The sequence below is a fragment of the Phragmites australis genome, chromosome 17 (genome assembly GCF_958298935.1).
Source record: "Phragmites australis chromosome 17, lpPhrAust1.1, whole genome shotgun sequence".
Lineage (NCBI taxonomy): Eukaryota > Viridiplantae > Streptophyta > Magnoliopsida > Poales > Poaceae > Phragmites > Phragmites australis.
Genome location: NC_084937.1, coordinates 5,044,783 through 5,066,500, shown reverse-complemented (window position 1 = coordinate 5,066,500; position 21,718 = coordinate 5,044,783). Strand labels below are relative to the sequence as shown.

General features: G+C 51.0%; 1 protein-coding gene across 1 annotated transcript; it reads right to left on the bottom strand.

Annotated features, from left to right (window-relative positions):
• Positions 1–15,964: 15,964 nt before the first annotated feature.
• Positions 15,965–19,583, bottom strand: LOC133897095 (probable plastid-lipid-associated protein 2, chloroplastic). The gene is made up of 3 exons (XM_062337669.1): positions 18,923–19,583; positions 17,363–17,561; positions 15,965–16,483 (listed from the first exon to the last, which is right to left on the bottom strand). Exons 1-3 carry the CDS (start codon positions 19,363–19,365, stop codon positions 16,172–16,174), a joined length of 954 nt encoding a protein of 317 aa, XP_062193653.1. The 5' UTR covers positions 19,366–19,583; the 3' UTR covers positions 15,965–16,171.
• Positions 19,584–21,718: the final 2,135 nt, after the last annotated feature.

Below are 21,718 nucleotides of genomic sequence, written 5' to 3'. Positions count from 1 at the left end.
TGTCGTGCCTTCACTAGTGAGCTCCGCCGGGTCAAATGGCCCACCAAGTTCCGCCTCGAGCTGCCAGAGAAGTACGACGGGTCCATCGACCCCGTCGAGTTACTCCAGATATACACCACCGCTGTCCAGGCGGCTGGTGGCAGCGAAAAGGTGATGGCTAACTACTTTTATGTTGCCTTGAGGGGCTCCGCCCGCTCTTGGCTTATGAACTTACCCCCAGGGTCTATCAGCTCCTGGGATCATCTTTGCTAGCAGTTCGTGGCTAATTTTCAGGGCACATTCACGCGCCCTAGCCTGGAGTGCGACCTCCATGCCATCAAGCAGCAGGAGGGGGAGACGCTGCGGTGCTTTATTTAGCGCTTCAGCCAGGTCCGCAACACCATCCCGCGGATAACCCCCCACGCTGTCATCGTCGCTTTCTGGCAGGGCGTTCGCGACGAGCGGATGCTCGAGAAGCTAGACACGCATGAGGTCGAGACCATTGCGGAACTTTTCACGCTGGCTGATAAGTGCGCTAAGGCGGCGGAAGGTCGGTCTTGGCACGTTCCACGCCCTGAGCACCCCGCCGCCGATCAACCAGGTCCTTCCCGCTCCACAGGCGGGAAAAGAAAAAGAGAAGGAGGCGCAAGGCCGTCCCCGTCGAGCCGGCCCAGGGCCCCGCCTGTAGGCCGGCCCAAGAGCCCACCGTCGACAAGCGCGCCGGGCGGCCACCGACAGACAGCCTGCGCCCGCGAGAGCCCCAGCCCAGGCCCCTCCTAGGGCTCCGGCTCCCGCAAGGGCCCTGGCCCCCGCCCGGGCTCCCGCTCCAGCAAGGGCCCCCGCTCCTGCGGGGCCCGAGCCAGGCAAGTGGTGCCCGATCCACCAGACCAGGTGGCATGACCTCACGGAGTGCCGCACGGTCAAGGGCCTCGTCAAGCAGCGCCAAAGAGACCGTGATGAGCTCCGTGGTGGTCGCGATGATGAAGCCACCCCCAACAACACAGAGCTCGACGTCCAGGAGCCTGAGCACACCGTTGCCTTCATCGACGGAGGCGCGTACACGCCCTCCTCCCGCCGCAGTGTCAAAACCATGCGGCGTGAGGTGTGCTCGGTGACCCCGAGCGAAGAGGCCATAAGGCCCCTGAAGTGGTTGGACGCTCCGATCACGTTCAGCTTGGCCGACCACCCCACCAGTACTACAGGCTAGGGCGACTACCCCTGGTAGTGTCCCCCACCATCTGCAATGTGAAGGTCACCAGAGTGTTGATCGATGGGGGAGCGAGCCTTAACCTCCTCTCCAAGGAGGCTTTCGAGAAGCTGCAGGTGCCCTCTAGGCGCCTAAAGCCGTCGCTCCCATTTTACAGGGTGACGCCCGGGCATTCCCTGCCCCTCGGGCAGGTCGAGTTGTCCATGACATTCGGGAGCTAGGACAACTTCCGGACGAAGAACGTCATCTTCGACGTCGTGGAGCTCCCCCTCCACTACAATGCCATCCTCGGGAGCCCGGCGCTCGCTCGGTTCATGGTGGTCACGCACTATGCATACCTCACGGTCAAGATGCCGAGCCCAGCGGGCCCCATCTCCGTGTCCGCCGAGACCAGCATCGCCGCCTCCTGCACCGAGCAGTTATACTCGGCCTTGGTCTCAGCCCGAGTCGAGGTCGAAGGTCGTCCAGGGGGCCCGGGACCCTCTACATCCAAACCCTAACTCGCTGCCGATGCCTCTATTCCTACGAAGGAGGTCGTGGTGGGCGAAGGCGCCTCCCAAGTCGTCCGAATCGGCGGTGACTTAGGCGTCAAATAGGAAAGCGCGCTCGTCGCCTTCCTCCGGGCTAACGTCGATGTGTTTGCATGGTAGCCATCCGATATGCCCGGGATCCCTAGGGAGGTGATCGAGCATCACCTGGCTGTGCGTCCGAACCCACGCCCGGTGAAGCAGAAGGTCCGGCGGCAGGCGCCTGAGCGCCAGGAGTTCATCCGGGAGTAGGTCAGCAAGGTCCTTGACGCCGGATTTATCCGAGAGGTCCTCCACCCTGAATGGTTGGCGAACCCAGTTAATGTCCCGAAGGCCAACGGCAAGCTCCGCATGTGCGTGGACTACACCAATCTAAACAAGGCTTGCCCCAAAGATCCTTTTCCTTTCCCTAAAATGCATCTCCCGGGCAGAAGGCGGCGAGCTTCTCACTGAGGTCCACGAGGGCGAGTGCGGTGGCCATGCATCGTTCCGCACGCTGGTCGGGAAGGCCTTCCGGCAAGGTATCTACTGGCCTACAACCCTCCAAGATGCTTCCGAGCTGGTTCGGCGCTCCAGGGCGTGCCAGTTCCACGCAAAGCAGATTCATCAGCCAGCTCAGGCTCTTCACACCATCCCCCTGTCATGGCCTTTCGCAGTCTGGGGGCTAGACATTCTGGGTCCATTCCCCCGACCAGTCGGGGGCTATGAGTACCTCTACGTCGCCATCGACAAGTTCACCAAATGGCCGGAGGCAGTCCCAGTCGTCAAGGTGACCAACAACACGACACTCCAATTTATCCGCGGCATCACCAGTAGATTCTGTGTCCCGAACCGGATCATCACTGACAACGGCACTCAGTTCACAAGTGCCCTGTTCGGGGACTACTGCGAAGACCTCGGTATCAAGCTCTGCTTCGCCTCTGTCGCTCATCCTCGGAGCAATGGGCAGGTCGAGCGCGCCAATGCGGAGATACTGAAGGGGCTCAAAACCCGGACCTACAACGTGCTCGCAAAGCACGGGAAAGGGTGGATCGACGAGCTGCCTGCCGTGCTATGGGCCAACTGGACCATGCCAAGTCGCGCTACCAGGGAGACTCCTTTCTTCCTCAAGTACGGCGCTGAGGCGGTCCTCCCCTCCGAGCTCACTCTAGGCTCCCCTCGGGTGCATGCCTACTCTGAAGGTGAACAGGAGCAGTAGAGGCGCGATGACTTCAACTATTTGGAAGAGCGTCGGCAGCGTACCGCCGTCCGAGCAACCCGCTACCAGCAAAGCCTGCGGCGCTACCATCAGCGCCACGTCCTGGCCCGATCTCTCGAGGTGGGGGATCTAGTTCTCCAACGCGTCCAGTCGCGCGAAGGAAGGAATAAGCTGTCCCCTATGTGGGAAGGCCCCTTTACCATGATCGGTGTCCCGCGAGAAGGCTCTTTTTGGTTGGTTGCAGAAGATGGGCAGCCGCTTCCCAACTCGTGGAACATCGAGCACCTGCGCAAGTTCTTCCCGTAGATGGCCATGTTTGCAGGCTCAGGTCACCCAGGCCGGGGGCTCCCCCCGCCCAAGTTGACCGGGGGCTACCACTAATTGGGTAAGTCACCCAACCTTGTAAAAAAAATTGTCAATACAGTATGTATATCAATGTGCAATCCTTATGTCAAATTTCATTTTTCTGGATTCCATATGTTTATCTGTCTGGTGAGATGCTCGATTGTGCGAGAAAAGTTCGCTCTCTCTTTTTCCCCGCTGATAAAAAAATCCCGATCGATATGCAGGCGGGCAGTTGCCGCTGGCTTACGTCTCTTGTGGTAGGCTGTGGTGTTCGGTGTTGTGACAGTCTTCCGGGCACTACCGAGTCCCTGGGGTTCTCGGGTAATCCTATCGCTCGAGCCGCTCGAGTAGTCCGGAGCCTAGGCCCCAGGGGCGGGCTGTCGGTGCTCGCTCTGGTCTATCATACCCAGGCGCCACCGAACCATATGACCTCTGGGTTATGCCTCTGCCTACTCTTGTCCGCCGGTCTAGGTAATCGAGAGGTCTCAGGTCGAAAACGAGAGCAGTCTATAATGAGTACCGCACTAACAGAGCGCACCAAGCAAAGATTTTCTCTATTTTTTATCAAGTCACAGATCGACAATCAAAAGCAAAAGCAGCTTGACCGCGAGGGCCTCAGTGCCCAGGTCGCTGCTCGGCCCTAAGGGTCATCGGGTGGTCCTACCGCTCAGACGTGAGTGGTTGGGATCGCCTGATCCCAGGCTCCTCATGCGCCACCTGGTGCTCGAGCACCCCGGCCGTGGGAACCAAGTTCCCGGGCACCCCGAGCTCGGAGCGCATGCCCCTCCTGAATCGGTTGGCCAAAAGGCTAACAGCTGTCCGGTGAGTGGTTAAATTCAGACGAATTTACATTCAGTAATATTTTGTTCCCGAGTCGTCCTCGGGGGCCCTCATACTCTAATCTGCTCGGTGAGATGGTCTCCTCGTGCACAAAACCCTGCCGTGTGTCCACTTTTTCCTAGAACGACAGAACGACCCGTAGAAAGGTGTACCGTGCGTACGGTAATGTCCGATCGAAGTCTTTCATGGTGGTCGGGGTGTTCGGTCCGCTTATAGGGCCCCGAGCACTACCGAGTCCCTGGGGTTCTCGGGTAATCCTATCGCTTGAGCCGCTCGAGTAGTCCGGAGCCTAGGCCCCAGGGACGGGCTGTCGGTGCTCGGTCCGGTCCGTCCTAAGCCCGGGCACCACCGAACTGTGGGGACTCTTGGTCGCATTCCCACCTACGCGTGTCTCCAGTCTACTTGCCGAGTGGTCACAAAATGGAAAAGTGTTCACCGGTCATGGTGTGCTCCGTGCTGGATCGACCTATCTCCCGAGCAAGGAAGTTCGTGCCTTTGTCTTTTGACTTAGCCGTTGCAGACTCGCGAGGGCTCAGGGGCTGAACGCACCGAGAAGGACGGTCAGGGCTATTTCGTTCTCGGGGAAGGAAAGGTCGGGTTCGGTCCGACTGAGTACTCCTGGGGGCATCAAGTGAAAATAGCAGAAACTTCATCAAGCACTCAGAAGAATACTGGAGTTGCGACCCAAAAGAAAGACTTCCATTATATTCACAAAAAAGGACAGCCATTCTGAGGGATCACTCCCATATTTACATCAAGACAAAGAAAAAGAAAAACTACAAAAGCCTACTCTAAGTCAGAGCCCTCGCCGCTGCTCCCCGGGTCTGAGGTCGGCGGTGCCTCTCACGTAAAGCAGGCCGCCACTTCGGCGGCAGCGCCCCGAACTGCCTCCCGAGCGGCCTCCTCCTCGGCTTCAATCACCCCTTCCCGAGCTGGTTCTAGCGGGAAGTTCGGGTCCCGGCTTCGGTAGCAGGACAGGACATGTTCGGCCACTGCCTGGGCCAAACCACGCCCTTCCCGGGGGCAAGTTCCTGGACGGCCTAGGGTAGCGCCTCGAGGCGCTGGCCGATCCTCTGGAAACCGAGGGCAACCTGGCCGAGGCCAGTCCCCTTCGCCTCCACGTCGACTCGCCTGAGCCCAGCCACCCTCACGGACCTCTGCATCTGCCGGAGGATGTCTTCCATCATCCGCTTCACATTGGCCCGTTCGGTCTCGGCGGCCTCGAGCTCCTCCGTCGCGCGCCACAGCCGCTCCTTGAAGCCCTGTCCCCCGGCCGCGCCGGTCGCCTGGGCTTCAGCCCGCTTCACCCGCTCCACAAGGGCGGAGAGGGCCTGCTAGCGGGCGGTCAGCTCGAACTCCCACTTGGCGGCCCGCTCCTCCCGAGCGGTCGCGGCCAGCACCGCCTCAGCGGCCTTCGTCTCCTGGAGAATCAGCAGTTCCTCCTGGGCTTCCAGGTCCGCTGTCGTAATGCCGACGTCGGTCTCCCTGATGGCGACGTCCTCCTCCCGGTGTTGGAGTTTGGCACGGACCTGGTCAGCCTCGCCTTTCAGGCGGGCCAATTCAGCCTCGGAGGCTTATGCCGCCTTCTTACGAGCCAGAACCGTCTCCTCCCGCGCCTGCGCCTGCCTCTCCCTGGCGAGCGCCTCGACAGCCTGCTGCTGCGACGCCTCGGCCAGGCGGGCGGCTTCTTCCCATTCCCACGCGGCCTCTGCATGTGTGCCCTCTAGGGCCTTCCGCTCCTCCTCCAGGGCGCGCCGCTCGCCCTCATTAGCGGCACGCGCCGCGGCGACGCGGGCCTCAAAAAGGCGCCAGCCCGCGACAAGCAGCGCCCACTCTGCAACAAGGGCGGCGCGGTCTGCCTCAAGCTGCATCATCTCCCCCACCACGGCCGCCTCCAGCCACCCAATCACCTCCCGGGCGCTTCCCAGCACGACTGGGAGGGGTCGGCGGGCTGGCTGGGCGACGGCTGGGCGCTGGGTCCCCTGTGAGCCTCCTCCGAGGGGCTTAGGGTCCCCGAAAATTGCCATGCAGGCACCGCCCACGATGAGGTTGACTGCCCCACGCTCGACGCGCTCGGGGCGGACTCAGCCGGCGCTGGCTGCCGGGCACGGCCACTGCCACCCGCTCGGGGTTGGGCGGTGACTGTGTTTCTGTCTCGGTCGGCGCGCTCAGCGGCTCCGGCTCCGCCGGCGCACTTGGCTCAGGCGCGCTCCGCTCGGGGGATGGAACCGGCCTCGGCGCCTCCGCCGGCGGCCTGCAGAAGAAAAATGAAGGTTAGTCTCCAAAGCCACTCTGGGCGAAGTATACTCACAAAGGAAAGGGGGAAAAGTTACGCAGATTTGGGTCCTCTGTATTGCCATCTCGATGCCGGGATCCTGTTCCCCGGGCCCGATGGTGTGGGCACGGAGTCCTCCCTCCTCCTCTTCAGCGGGGGGCTCTGCGGGGCCACCGTGCGGTCTCCGAGCTCCAGACCAGGCCCAAGCAGATCAAAGTCTGGTTCTAGAACCGCAGATGCCTCCCCCGCCGATGGCCTCGCGCTGGACGACTGACCGCCCCGGCCTCCCTCCTCGCCAGGCGATGGCGACAGCGGGGACGCTGGCGCAGGAACAAAAGTCTGGGGGCGCTTCCCTCTGTCCCGCGGCGCTATCGTTGCCCCGCTGTTGGCGGCGCCTCCTTCTCTAGCTTGGCGGCTGCTGCCCGCAGCAGCCCCACTGCTGGCCTGCGGCTCGTTGCTTGCAGCGCCCGGGCCACCGGTCTGCGCCGGATCGCTTGCGGCCTCCTTCCTGGCCCCTCGTCTGCCCCGGGGATCTGAATGGTCCCGGGGTTTCGGCGCCCTGGCCTATCGACCAGCCCCTGGGCGTTGAACTCCGGCAGCTTCACCTGCAGCACCACCCGATCAGGATTGGCGCAGAGCGCCATCTCCCTCCACGGGAGCTTCGCCCGGCTCAGGTTATCCACCCCGATCACCACCCGGAGCTGACCCTTCAGCGCCGGCCTGCCCAGGTCCCACTCCTCACCAATCTGGGTCCGGGTGATGTCCTGGGGGCCGGTGTAAAACCAGCAGGGCCGGGCCCGCTCCCGCAGGGGCGCCAGGCGATGGAGCAGGTAGTCCACCACCACCATCACTGAAGTAAGTCCGGCCTAGCGCAGGAAGTCGATGCGCTCCAGGACCGGCGCCATCCGCACGTCCATCTGCGGCGGTACCTCCCAGGTCGCCTTCTGGGGTTCCGCCGCCATCTCCGGCAGAGTCAGACAGTCGTGGGGGCTGACGTCAACGTAGAACCAGTCGCGCCGCCAGTCCTCCCACTTGCTTTGCAGCACCTGGGGAATGTATTGCTCCCCCAGGCCCTCCCGCAGCCGGAAGTTGCAGCAGCCGGTGACGTCCGCGGTGGAGAGGCCCCTCTTCTTCCCGGCCGACCGCAGCACGAAGTAGTGCCCGAAGAGCGCCACTGACAGCGGCACCCCCACGAACATCTCGCAGAGGTGAGCGAAGATCGCCAGGATGATGATAGAGTTGGGGCTGAGATGCACTAACTGGATCCCGAACGTCTCCAGGACCTGAAGAAAGAACGCTGAAAATGGCAGCACCAGCCCAGCCGCCACGAAGGAAGTGAAGAGGACGATGCACCCCGGATGGTTTATCACCGGCGGGAAGCTCACCGGCGTCACCACCAAGGCCCCCCGCTGGCCCTCGGGGACCATCAGCTTCCGAACCCTGTCTGCCACCTCCTCGTTCACCAGGCGGGACTCCGGTAGTACGCCGTTGGGAGTCCTGTCGCGGTGGCTTCCTCCTACTCTTGACATCTCGTCGGGGTGGGGGATGATCTGGATGGTGGGGAAAGGAAGGTGCTCTGATCGCCTAAGGAAAGTCTAGGGCTCAGGAGCGTAAAGAGGGCAAGAGCTTGATCGCAAGATGGCGTAAAGAGGGGGGGCAGTTCGCTCCCCTTCTCCTTTTATACCCCAGGGGGATTCAAACGCCGTTTGCCACGGCGGGCTCGGCGGGACGGTTTCCTCGATCAACACAACCGCTAGGCGAATCTCCCACGGATCGTGCGGTGTCAGCAGTTGCCAGGCGTATTTTCCTTGATTTGCGCAGCTGCCACGTGTGCCGCCTACTCCGTCATCACGCGCCGCCTGTCCCATTGTCACACGCCTCGGGAGTCGTTTGGACGTGCGTCCGTTTGGCTCCCCGTTGGGCTGTACTAAAGGCCCGGGCCGGAGGGACCACCATCTGAAAGCTCGTCACATGGAGTCGGTACCGACTTCGGCCTCGTTGGCGACGAAGGGCCCATCCGCAGTCTCTGGGCCATTGCCTGCCAATGGGCCCAGGGGCTGCTGTCGGTGTATCAGGAACCGGGGCTCCCCGAATCCCGAGGCCAGGCCAGCCATCCGCCACATGGAGCCATCCCGCGGAGTCTCTCCCGCAAGGTGAGAAAGATCGAATCCCGGGAGAGGGCTCTTGGGGCCACAGTCGGTGGCCCCCGAGTACCCCAGTTCCCCGATGATCCACGAAATCTAAGTATCGGGAAGAAAGTGCTCGGGAAGGTGTACGGTGACCCCCTAGCACCCTAGTCCTCCGACGACCAGGAGAGCTAAGTACCGGAAGAAACGTGCCCGGGGCCGCCGGCGGTGGCCCCTGGGCACCCAAGTATCCCGAGGACCCACCGAAGGAAGTTCCGGGAGAGAGTGCTCGGGGCTGCGTGCAGCAGCCACCCAGCACTCGGTTCCCCGAGGATCCATACAAGAGTGCTCGGAAGAGAGTGCTCGGGGAGGTGAACAGTACCCCCGAGCACTCGGTTCCCCGAGGACAAGAAGGGGCATTCTCGGGAGAGAGTGCTCGGGGAGGTGAACAGTACCCCCCGAGCACTCGGTACCCCAGCGACCCAGAAAGCCTCCTGATAGAGGCCCCCGAGGGGCCCACCGATGAGGTGTCAGCCAGTCAAAGGCCTGAGGCCGCATTTAAAGAGCATGCGTGGCCTGTCACCTCCAACTGCTCCCGCCGCGCTCAGCGTCAGTTCCTGCCACGTTCTGGCAGAGAGGCGTGGGGTCATTAATTGCACGGGTCCTGTCCCGTGCCATCCGGCCCGTCTCGGGATAACGTCGTAAGGGCCGAGGCATTCCATCTGCCGTGCTGCTGTGGCAGGGAAACAAGACAGGGCGGGCACGCCGGGCCGCTCTGCGACTGCCCGGTGGGCCCTCTCCACGGCGCCCGTTGCCTTGGAATTTATGGTGACGGATGACCGAGCGTGTGCCGTATTTTCCACCCCCGGTCACTTCGTTTATGGCATCTCGGAACTCATTCCCCCCCTCCTATTCGGGGCACGTTGCCGCCGGTGGGTATTTAAAGCAGCCGGCGGTACAGAAGGAAACATCTTGAAGATATCTGGAATAGATCCTTAAGCTCAGAAGAACACAACGCAAGAGAAACACGGCTGAGAAGGGAGCAGCACGAGACAGGCTGAAGAACAAAGAACCCCAGGCTCTGAGATAGACAAACATTCTTGTAACCAGCAACATCCTTAAGGGACTTCCTCAGGGCATTTATAGTATCCATACAGGAGTAGGGTGTTACGCCCCTGTGCGGCCCGAACCTGTCTAAATTCCAGTGTATTTACTTCTTTCTGCACTAGGCCAATTCCACCACCACCGACCGTTGCATTCATTCCCATTTATTTCTCCGACGAACAGACTCAGGATCATCCCCCAGCCGAATCTCTAAAAAGGGGTCTCTCGGGATCCCTGCGACTAGAGTTGATCCTCCGACAGCATCAGAACCAGAACAAGCCACAGATGCAAGCTCAGTGCTCAAACTTCCAAGCCCCTCGTCAGGCCCCACCACCAGCACCTCAACAGAAGTTTTGCAATTAGGCACCTTCCACCGGAAAAGCATGTTTTGTCTGTGGTGAAGTAGGGCATTATGCCAATAAATGCCCGAAGAAGAAACCCAACAACTCTCCCATGCAATATGGCAATGGGAATGCTCCAAAGCAAGGTCAGTATCAAGCTCCAGGCCGTAATGGGAACCCAGCACCAGCTCCAACCAACCAGGCTCAACAAAACTACGCATGTGGGCAAGTTGTCACTGCTGAAGAAGTCCAAGAAGCGCAAGATGTGACAGTCCCACATAACCACCATGTCCATACCACCACCACAAACCTGAACCACAAAAATCCACAACGAACCTCTACGACCGATACGGACGAAAGAATAGCATGCTCATGACCGAGAGCGCAGCAGTTCAAACTGTTTATAAACCCTATAGGGGGATACTCCTGGACCCACACGATACGAGGACCATACAGCTTGTGCCACCCGCTAAAGTGCACATAAGGGGGTACCCGTGACAACCTTTCCCAACAAGCCCCAACCGTGTGGGGCATGCATCGCTCAGCGCGGTGATACTAGAACTACTCCCGGAGCAAACTAGTACCGCTTACAAGCCCGCCCACTCACACCATCGATGTTCACGCCCACAAAGCCACAGCTTCGAAGGTATTCGGCTCGCCTTACCATTAGATCGGCATGTGGTGAGTAAGATAAGTGCTAAAGCCAACGATACCGACGGACGGCCTTAAACGATGGAAGCGGTCTATGGTGCTCGGGTTTCCTCTCCCGACCTGCCCCTTGGACTTTCCACCGAGGCAGACGACACCCCTAACACCACCCACGTCTCATCTCACACTCATCACTCACCAACCACCTCACCAACAGCCTATATTTGTAATCAATAGTAATCCCTATACTCGCGAACAACAGAAAACACCGTCGTTCAACTTCTACCGAAAGACCTAAGCATTGCTAAGCATGTATATCGTACTCGTACCTAGACATAACACCATCTCTAGTCTACAAGGAAATTACTTGAACAATTGACCAAGGTAGAAAGATGCAATCGGCATATGTTCTACCCAAGGGTACCTGACACATGCATACATACATTAGCATATTCATCAATTGAGACTTCCAAATTTGACATGGGTGAAATATGTTAGTTGCTTGCCTTGATGCACTAGTTCACAAAGGTGCGGCACCTCGGGATCGACCTCGGTCTCCGGGATCGATGGATCGGCGTGTTCTAAGAAACATAACGCGTGCAATGATAAGCATAAATGAAATGCAACAATCTAAGCCACAAGGTGCAAATGATGAAATGCTATGAAAATACGCTTTAAAATGTAGGAAAACATTTTTCATAGATAGAAAAAGTCATAATAAGACTAGCAAATTGGTTTCATCCATTTTGGACTTGTAAAGAATTAATGGTGAATTAATGAAGCTTAAGCCTAATTAATTAGCCTCAAAAATTTAATTCTACATTTAATGGCTGAGGATATTTTTAATAGATAGAGTAGTTTATTATTAAACCAACAAAATTGGTTTCATGATTTTTGGAGTTCTTATAAATTAATTATGAATTTTACAAGTTATCAGCAGAGGCTGATGAATAGTGCACCCGGATACTCCGGTGAAGGCCGGATACTCTAGGGTACCGGAGATTCCGGGAGACTCTCCGGCAGCACCCTCTATATTATTTTTGGCTGGGGCTCACCCGGAGACTCCGAGGAAGGCCGGATACTCTGGGGAAGCTCTAGAACTAGACTGTTTTGAGGGAAAAAATGGTCGGAACGAATTGTGATCTTCTCCAAACCAAAAGGGAACATGTTTGAGCTAGTTCAAAGGTTCTAGAACTTATTTAACAACCTAGAAACTCCATTCCTAACTCAAATTCATCTAATTCCTCAAATTAGGTCTAAAACATCCAAAAATGCCCAAACTTCACCACCTAACTCCAAATTCGGATTTCGACCAACCAAATGTGTATCTAAGCCATGGGAAGCCTAGAGGACTTACCCAAAGTGCTTTGCCGATGTTGGGGACCACCGGGAGAAGGAGAAAATGGTGGGAAATCGAAGAACTCCGGTGTTCTTCACTTTTCAACCCTAACACCAAAAGACATCCAAATCGGCTCAAATCCTTCGGGAATGAGCAAACAAATTGGAGGAATGGAATTCTTGTGAGCTTGTGATCACAATGGTACAACATGCATACCTTGATTCGGCTCCTAGAGCGCAGATTTGAGGGAGAAAGGAGAGAGGGAGTGAGAGGGAGAGTGAGCTCTTGCTCCCTTGCTTTGGCTGGTTGGGAGAGGAGAGAGGCACGGGAGTGGGAGTGAGGGAGCAGGTAGGGCTGCTGCCCAAGTGGAGGGAGAGATGGTGGGGCCGGGTGGGTCCCACATGTTAGAGAGAAAGAGGTCTATTTTAACTACGAATTTAATTCTTTTCTCTCCCGAATTTCTTTCTCTCATCTAATTGATTTCAAACAAAGTGCTCTAGTACGCCAAAAAAATTTACCTCAAAAAAAATTATGACGCTAATGATGCATAATTAAGCTTAATCACGCGATTATGGAATTTGGGACGTGACAAATGCTGACGACTTAACCTAGGTTTTGTCATGGATTTATAGGCAGTAACCATAGAAGTGGAACCACATGAGGATTTAACTTATTCAGAATACCCGGCCAAAATTCTGGAAATAACAGAGTGAGTAACTCGGAGAAATGGTATACGTATGTGTAAAGTTCAGTGGAATCACCATATTGAGGATGAAGCAACCTGTGAACAAGAGGAAGAGCTAAAGGCAGAGTTTCCTCACCTATTTGCAGATCAGCCCGAATCTCGGGGACGAGATTCCTTTAAGGGGGTAGGTTTTGTAACAGCCCAAATTCATAAAATCATGAAAGTCAAAAACTTTTCCAAAGAAGATAAAAGGGTTTTGCAAAATTAAATAAAATCTCTAAGTTTGTGTGTGCCTTTATGCATGTATATGCATATATGTGAATATGTGTGTTATGTGTATAAATACATATATACTTTGAAGGCTATTTTTCTTTCTATAAAAATAATATTTTTAGATATATATGTGTATATATTGATTGCTTGATTGATTGTTGATTTTGTGAGCTATATATATGTGTAGTATATACCTTGTACGTATATATATACATGAGTAAAATAATTTTGAAAAGAAAAAAAAAGTTGTTAATAATGAAAAGGCCGAAACCAGCTTTCCCTGTCTCGATTTCAGCCCAGTTCAGCTCGCCACCATCTCCCTCTCTTCACTTCTCCTTCTGGACCGAAACCTAGCTCGTCAGCTGGCCCACCCCGACTCGTCTCCTACCTCCAACCTCTGCTCCCTCTTCCCGCTCTCTCACGCGCCGCCGTGCGCGTCGATGCCGCCATGTCAAAGTTGGAGAGCAAACACCCAGCCTCCTAATGCGATCACCAGAGCATCCAGAAGCTCAAGCCAGGATCAATTTTGATAGAACCCGAGCCAATCATGCACTGTGCACTTGAGTTCATCCATTGACCGCTCTAAATCCCAACCAAATTCGTGAGTTAGAGATAGAGATAGACTTTGGATCAAAACAAGGAAGTTTCCAGAGCCTATGTGCGTGCTTTTGCCCATGAGATAGAGTCCTGAGTGTGTTTGAACCGCATGAAGCAAGTTCGGATAGCCGCCGCTGCCTCTCCTTCAAATCCGACTCGAATTCAAGATAAGGAGGCCGCCTGCCTATATATATGTGACCCTAGAGCCTCCCCAGATCATCCCAAAGCTCACCGGAATAGCAGAAGGTCGCCCCCACCTGGGAAGTCGCCGCCGCTGTTGTCTATGCTCGAGAGAGGAAGAAGCAAGGTGAGTCGTTCGATCGATAGCCAATGACCGAGATTAGAAGATCCTCATACCCCTTCGGTAGCCATTCATGAAGTGCCACATGCCTCACATAATCCTAGTCAACCTCCTAGCCACGTCATTCGCCAAATTAGCCAGTCGCGTCAGCGATTATGCTTATGTGTCATGGCACGTCAGCCCTAGTGCTCAGTCAGCAACCCAGTCAACATTTGTTTTTCTTTTTAATTGTTTTAATTGCTTTGATAACATCATAATAGTTAAATATTGCGCAATAAATAGTTTTCAGTATAAAAATAATTGTAAAAAATAATCAGTGAGAAATTAATTTCTAAAAATGTTTTATAATGTTTTATAGGTTTATTTAATTCTGTTTAATGGTTTTAAATATTTTTATAATTCAAATAAATACTAGAAAAATTCAGAAAAATCCCAGAAAATCATAGATGGCTTTGTAAAAATCCTAAAAAATTCCTAGCAATATAAATTTATTTATAGATATTCTTTTTAGTCCTGTTTTAATATTTAGAAAATCATAACTTGTAAACTATAGCTCTGTTTTAACCCGTTCTTTCACCGAATTATCCGAAATAGTGTAATCTTATGAAGCTGATATTTGTTGTGTAATGTTTGATTCTTTTTGTATCTTGGTGTTTATATGTTGTTGTTTTTCTGCGTATGTTGCGAGTAGACATCAACGTTTCAGAGGAACTAGAAGTTCTGCATGATCAATATTTTGAAGACCCAACTGAGTTCAGTGAAGGTAAGTTATGTTCTTGAACATACTTATCTCAGTTTTAAATGTTTTATTTTATAAACATACATGCTAATAAATCCCAAGAATTGGGCTTTACCCTAGTTTTCCCTTATCATCCTTGTCGCCTTAGTATGATTTTAAGTGATGGAAGGGTAGACGCTTAGCTTTACTTTGTGGTGGTAATCATGATTAATGCTCTACGAACTTGATAATGGTCTTATGCAACAATGATAAAATATGATGGAATAACTTTTGTATCAACATGGTATAGGGGTTTGAGCATGTGGTATGATGAGATGTATGGTTTGGAAAGTGGTAGTCTTTCTCAAATCTAAGGATCGGTTCGTGGGATGGCCTTTCTGTATTTATAGTATAACCACAAGCCTAGTATGGGTCAAGCCTAGCCAATTAATTTGCTACTCTCAGCATAGTATAGACCATGCTGAAGAGCGGTGAATGGACGATGTTTTGGGATCCGAAAGGCGCAAGAGGGGACTTCCGTTGTTGAGGTGGAATCACGCGGCGGTGAAACCTTAGCGGGTAGACATGATGCTGAGAGGGAACATTGTAAAGGCTTTGTAGTAGATTCCTAGCGCACACTTCGATAGTGTGTAAGAGTTATCTGTCGACCAACGGATGCTCGGCAAAACGGGATGACACGTCTTGTGGGTGAAGTATAACCTCTGCAGAGTTAAAAATGAATATTCAGTCGTACTCACGGTCATGAGCGGCACTAAAAACCTACCATGATTATAACTGAATGTTTTGGTTAGTTAGGTCAACTGTGATGGTGGGAATCATATTTGAGGGTGGTCAATCACAGTGGTGGGAACTATGATTGAGGATTCAATCTTAATGGATGAAACTTTGGTTGAGGTGTTGGTTAGTGGGTTAAGTCAAGATGGATGAAAATCTTCAGGTTGTTGGTAATCACTTAATTAAATTTGCTTTTTCAAATATTTTTACTTAAATGCTGATTTATGCAAAGGAGCCATTCAACCCATTCCTTGTTGAAACATTCATATGCATACTATTCCTTCACAATTTACTGAGTACGATAAGTGTTCACTCTTGTTATCCCCAAACACTCAGTTGAAGAAGGTATCGAGGAGTTCGGTGAAAGTGGACCGTTTCTAGATGTTTTCTACATCGATGATACCTATGGGGGAGTCGTAAAGGATTAAAGTTTGTTTAGTTTTGCTGTAATTTATTTAGTTCTTCAAACCTTAAAGGTCACTTTTATAACGGTTAATTCGATTAAGTATAGATATTATAATAATTATTATCAATAAAATCACTATATATTAAAATTAATTTTTAGACTCAACATATACATGAGATTAATTAATTTGTTTCTTAGACCACTCTAGACATAGCGGGATTCACGGTGGCGGCTATACATTTCTATTTTGAAACGAAGTATCTAGAGATTGGAGTTTATAGAAACTATAAGTACACCCATACAAACAGAAGGTACAAATTACATTTACAACGTCAGCTGCAGTACCCAACTGCACATACATATATATATATATCACTAAACACGTGATATAAAGGCAAGAACATTGTCAGAATAATTACTTAAGATTCAGCCATCAACATCAAATTCTACTCAAAGGTATGTTAAGCCTAGTTGAGAAGAGTGCTTCCCTCCTTGAACAGCACAAAGATGCTGCTACCATCGCCTCTGGAGATCCTGAGCTCTTCATCAAGGTAGGTTGTGAGCAACCACGATTCGGCGTTGTTGGTCCTAATCGGTATCTTCAGTGGAGGCTGGCCAGAGATGGTCTTTGCAACAGACGATGCTGCGTTTTCGATAGAAGAAAATATACCTTTCAGTGGTGTGAGGTCAATGTTCTGACCAAAGAGCTCAAACTTCTCTGGTAGCACAATGGAGTCAGTCAACTGTGGGGTGCCGATAATGCCTTCGTCAAATTTGATCTGGAAGGATTGAGAACCATGTGAATTTGTCAGTATCATTTTGTAAAATACAACTCAGGGCTGTATGCACAAGTGTACCCCAAGTGGGTTCAGGAAGGTGTCAATGTGCAACCACAATTAGCTTAACAGATCTCCCTAAAAAAATATTAATTCAACAGATGATCATTTTAACTGGATATATCTGATGGAATCAGCATGCTTTTAATTTTTCCTGTTTCATCTCATCAATTCTTAACGGAGAAACTTTCACATCTTCAATCATTGTTAGTTGTTGTTAGACCTACTGCAGGCAGAACATAGAGTTCTGTTGCATTGTGTTTTACAAATATTGAACTGATTAATTAGGCAGCCCTGGTAAGATACTAGCAATGGCTCTGATCAGTCAATAATGGGGAAACATGCTTCTCTACATGCATGTTCTGTCATCCGTCATGAATTAGTGGGCTTTAGCAGCCAACAGATCAGAACTTGACCCAACAAATTAACCGATCCATGTTATACACAACTCAAAGAATTCAACACAACCTAAGTCTGCTTGTTTTCTTATCTTACCAATAAGACATTGGTTCCTTGCACGTAATAAATATAACCATTAAATAACATCTTGGGAACATAACATGCTGTAGTTCAAAAAGTATGCCCCTGTCCCTGGGAAGCTGCTAATTCATGTAAAACAAATTTGTACTCAAGAGCCTGACCCTTGATAATAACCAATTTGTCGGTTTTTAGTACAATTTTTTGGCCACACTATTTTGATGAAACCATAGAAGTAATAACATCATTATATGGAAGTGTTTTGAGATAGTTATGAAAAAAAGCTTTCAGTCATAGATGAAAAATGAGTGCTTAGTTGAGAATAACAAAACCTGAGAACCTCACCTGCACACGCTTGGGGCTTCTGACTTCAAATTTAGCATTGGTAGAAACTGAGGTTGTAGCCAAAGGTCCTGAAAACTTGATGCAGTTTTGCACTGTGAAGTTCTCGGAATCAATTGTCTGTGATATTTCCTCCACCATTACAAGCGCAGGCAACCTTCCAGATCCTAACAGTGGGAACAGTTGTGAAAATGATGTGTACCTGAAGTCACGTAATTAATCAGACTTCTAAATTTCATCATGATGCTGCATTGCCATGTAAGAAGAGTTTTACTTTGGTGGACTTCCTCAAAATTCCAATTGGTTGGTTTCAGAAATCAGAAGTATGTTATCCATGATGCTGAGAGCACATACAGTGATCAGAGGATTGAAGCAACCACAATTGCCCCATTCTCAACTAAGTGATAGCAACAGCTAACTGACCATTATTTTTATTATAGCCATGTGCTTATCCAGTGATTTCATTTTATCCATTTTTAACAATTACTACGATGATCAGCAAAAAGCTTATCCATGAGATCACTCAGATTACTCAATTAGTGAAATTGCAATGGATATGGAAGCCCCAGTGACCAAAAAAATAAACACGAATGACAGATAGCCAATAAACAGAATAGGCAGACTAAAAGGATGACTAGGCAAGTGTGTCCTGTAAAATAAAAAAATTACCTAGTGTTCATGAAATATCTCAAAGGAATCTGACACTAGCTAAAACAGCTAGTTGAGTGGACCAAAAGATTGTGCTGTGTTGCAATTCTTTCATAAATCTGTAGAAGTTTGTTAACAATATACATATCAAACTATACAAATTTTCCATCAACCATTATCAAATGCAGAAATTGAGTATGAAAGTTTCATCTTCGGTCCATGTTGTTCACAGTATAGTAAATTTCAGTGCCCTCTAGTAGCATATGTTCAGAACACATCACTTTCACCAACCTAAGCAATCACAAAAGAAACTAGAAGTACATTCTGCAAACTGGAACTTTAACTAGTGAGTTAGCCCAATTAATCACAGGAATGAAATTAAGTAATGGCACACAATCATAATAACATGTTTGTGTTTCTTTTGTGAAAACACGACGGAATCTGACACTATCTACATCAGGTATATATATGAGTGGACCAAAAGATGAAACAAACTCCTGAACCAAAAGTGCTTCATCGTTCTCCAAAAAAGAAGAAGATTGAAGTGGTTCCTCCAAAAAAATGTACTGCGTTACAATTCTTTCGTAGAGACAAAAACAATTTGGTGAGGCTTAATAAATATTCATCAAATTATACAAAATCTGCACCAACCATTACGAAAAGGAAAACCTGACGCCGAAAAGAACATAAAAATAATTTTCCCATACGGAGCATGAAGTTTTCACTTCGATCTATGTGGTTCACACTGTAGAAGATTTTGTTGCTCTCTAGTAGCATAAATTCAGAACACACTATCAATTTCACCAACCTAAACCAAGCGCAAAAGAAGCTAGAAGCACATAGGTATACTACATAAACAAGAAACAACGCGAGAAGAAATGGAGGGGAAAAGAGTAAGAGAAGGCGGCTTCTTACGCGAGGATCCACTTGCCGTTGAGGAGGGTGAGCGCCTCGGTGGGCGCGGGCGTGGGGTTGCGCGCCTCGAGCTGCGTGATGAGCTCCACGACCTCGGCCCGCGTCTCGCTGGACGCGCGCAGGCCCCGCTCCGTCCCGTACAGCGCCTCCTTCAGCCTCGCCTTCAGCTCCGCCACCTCGCTCACCGCCGGCGCCTCCGCCACCGCCGCCGCCGCGGGGGCAGCTGCCTCAGGCTCGTTCCCCCACTCGTCCTCGGGGTCCCCGCCCGTCGCCGCCGCCGCCGCCCGCGCAAGAACGCGGCGCGCGGCGCGCAGCGACGGGAAGCGCGGCGGCGGGGTTCCCGGGAACGCGAGAATAGCGACGCCGTGGCCGGGTGACCGAGACGCGGGTGATGGGGATGGGACGCGGAGGGCGACGGCGTTGAGGGACGCGGCTCCAGCCATGCCGAGCTTTCTTGCTCCTCTTCGTGTGTCGGGGTTTCTTGGTGATGCGCGCAGGAGACTGGCAGTTGGACTCGCAGAAGTTCTTCTGCTTGTAGAGAGAGAGCCTTCTACTCTTCTTCTACTTGATGGAGGAGAGAGAGAGAGGCGTGGGAGGAGGAGACGTGTCGAGATGGTGAGCTTCGGGTGCGGCTAGCGACGAGCACCGGTCGATCGTCCTTTGTTCTCTCTGCAGGCGCACTGGCCGGACCGTGGCATGAGAAAACTTGGACCTGGAAAAAAAAATACTTGGCCAAACCGGTGGTACTACAGAAAAATGGAGATATTTATTTGAAGCTAGAGGTTCTAGAACGCTCCCCAATCTATTATTATTATATCTATAATTTCTGTAATATCATCTACTGTTCTACTGTTCAGCTATATAATTTCTGTACACCATCTACAGTTCAACTATTTTACACTATTTAGGCTACAATATCTATCTACAGTACTCCATCTACAGCACTCGCTACGGTATCCATCCACCGTAATTTAGTTGGGAAAAATCCAAAAGTAGATAGCATACTCGATCGTATTTATCGAAATAGATAATATGTCATCGTATTTATAAATTTAATATTCGTATTCGGTACCTCATTTACCAAAAAATAGTGAACAATGTCATATTCGACACCTGAGATACCGAATATAGTGAACAGTGGTATAATCGGCACCTGAGATGCCGAATATAGCCTAGCTATCCGTCCACTCCGGTGCATGTACAGTAGCCACACTGATTAAATTTCGTTTCCACTCTTCTTCAAAATAGTGGTCTTCTGTTACTCCAAATTTTTTTAAACTTTTAAAACTTTTTGTATAAAAAAGTTTTAAAATTTTTGGAGTAACAGAAAACTACCGTTTTGAAGGAGGGTGAAAACGAAATTTAATTAACGCGACTACTATTCATGCCACGGGAGTTGATGAGAGCTAATATGTCATTGTTCATCATTTTCGGTAAATAAGATGCCAAATACGCATGCTAAATTTGTAAATATGGCAACATGTTGTCTATTTCGATAAATACGGTCGAGTATGTTGTCTACTTTTGGATTTTTTCTGTTGTGCAACTTTGTCGAGGGCTAATCCTAACAATGATTTTGAGGTGTATCGGTTGAAGGGCGCATGAACAACGCCGAAGGTGTGTGTTCGTAGGTGTGTGTTAAACTCAAGAACACCGGGGTTATCTAGGTTCAGGCCTCCCGAACCGGGTGAGCTCAACTTGCCCTGAGAGCTTTGAGTGTCTGTCCCAATTGTGGAACATCTCCACACCTGCCTTCCCTAGCCGTTCGGCCCGTCCCATCACCGTATGTCATAAGATTGTCTGCCAAGTCATCTTGTCCCTGTGTCCCGTGAGTCTATCTATAAAACCTTCCACTTGTTTGGTTATTCTACGGACCCTATATCATCAACTATGCGGTGTTGTGCCGGCTCGTAAGGTCCTATCCGTAGCATTTAATGCTACGGGCGTGGCAGTGCCTAACCGCACCGGTCATGACTTTGTTCATTGGATGACATGCCTATGGAAGAAACACACTTGAGTAGATAGCAATAAATACAATTAGATGGGTTTGATAAAGATCAGTTCAGCGAACAGCAAGGGCTGGTCGTGGGATCTCATAATATCACAAGGAGGCTGGTCGCGCAAGTCTTATGCTGGTCGTGCGAGTTTGGACCTGGTCACGTGTTACGTTCCGAAATCCGTAATTGCGTGTTTAATATTAAACATGTGTCATTTGAGTCATATTTGAATTTGAATCGCTTTCGATCGCCTGATTGGAATTTGAGTTGCAGTTATGTGATCAAATGCCCCTAAGAAATTAAATCGTGACATAAAAAATTTTGGGATTTTTGGAGCATAATAGCACCTCAATTTGGATTAATGAAGTGAGCGGAAAGAAAATTGGAGAGAGAATTGAATTAGAAGCAAAATCGGACTTTTTCTCTAACTTGTGGGGCCCACATGAGGGAAATATCTCTCTCTCACTCAAAAGGGGGCACCCACCCTCTGTCTCTCTCCTCCCTCACTCCCCACGTGCTCCTCTCTCTCTCTCCCATCTCTCTCTCTAGCTCTCCCTTTTTCCCTTGGTTCCTGCCACTACAAGCGAAGCCGAGGTGCGTATGTGGTAACCACGCGACCACATGCACGAGAGCTACTTATCCGTCCAATTCGTTTTCGTTTTCCCGAAGGATTCAAGCCGGTTTTGATCATTTTAGGTATTCTAGGTTGAAACACTTGGAGCACCGGAGTTCTTCTTCGTCCCGAACGTTTCGCTTCTTCCCGAAGGTCACAAAGCGGGGCAAAAGCATCCTTGGTGAG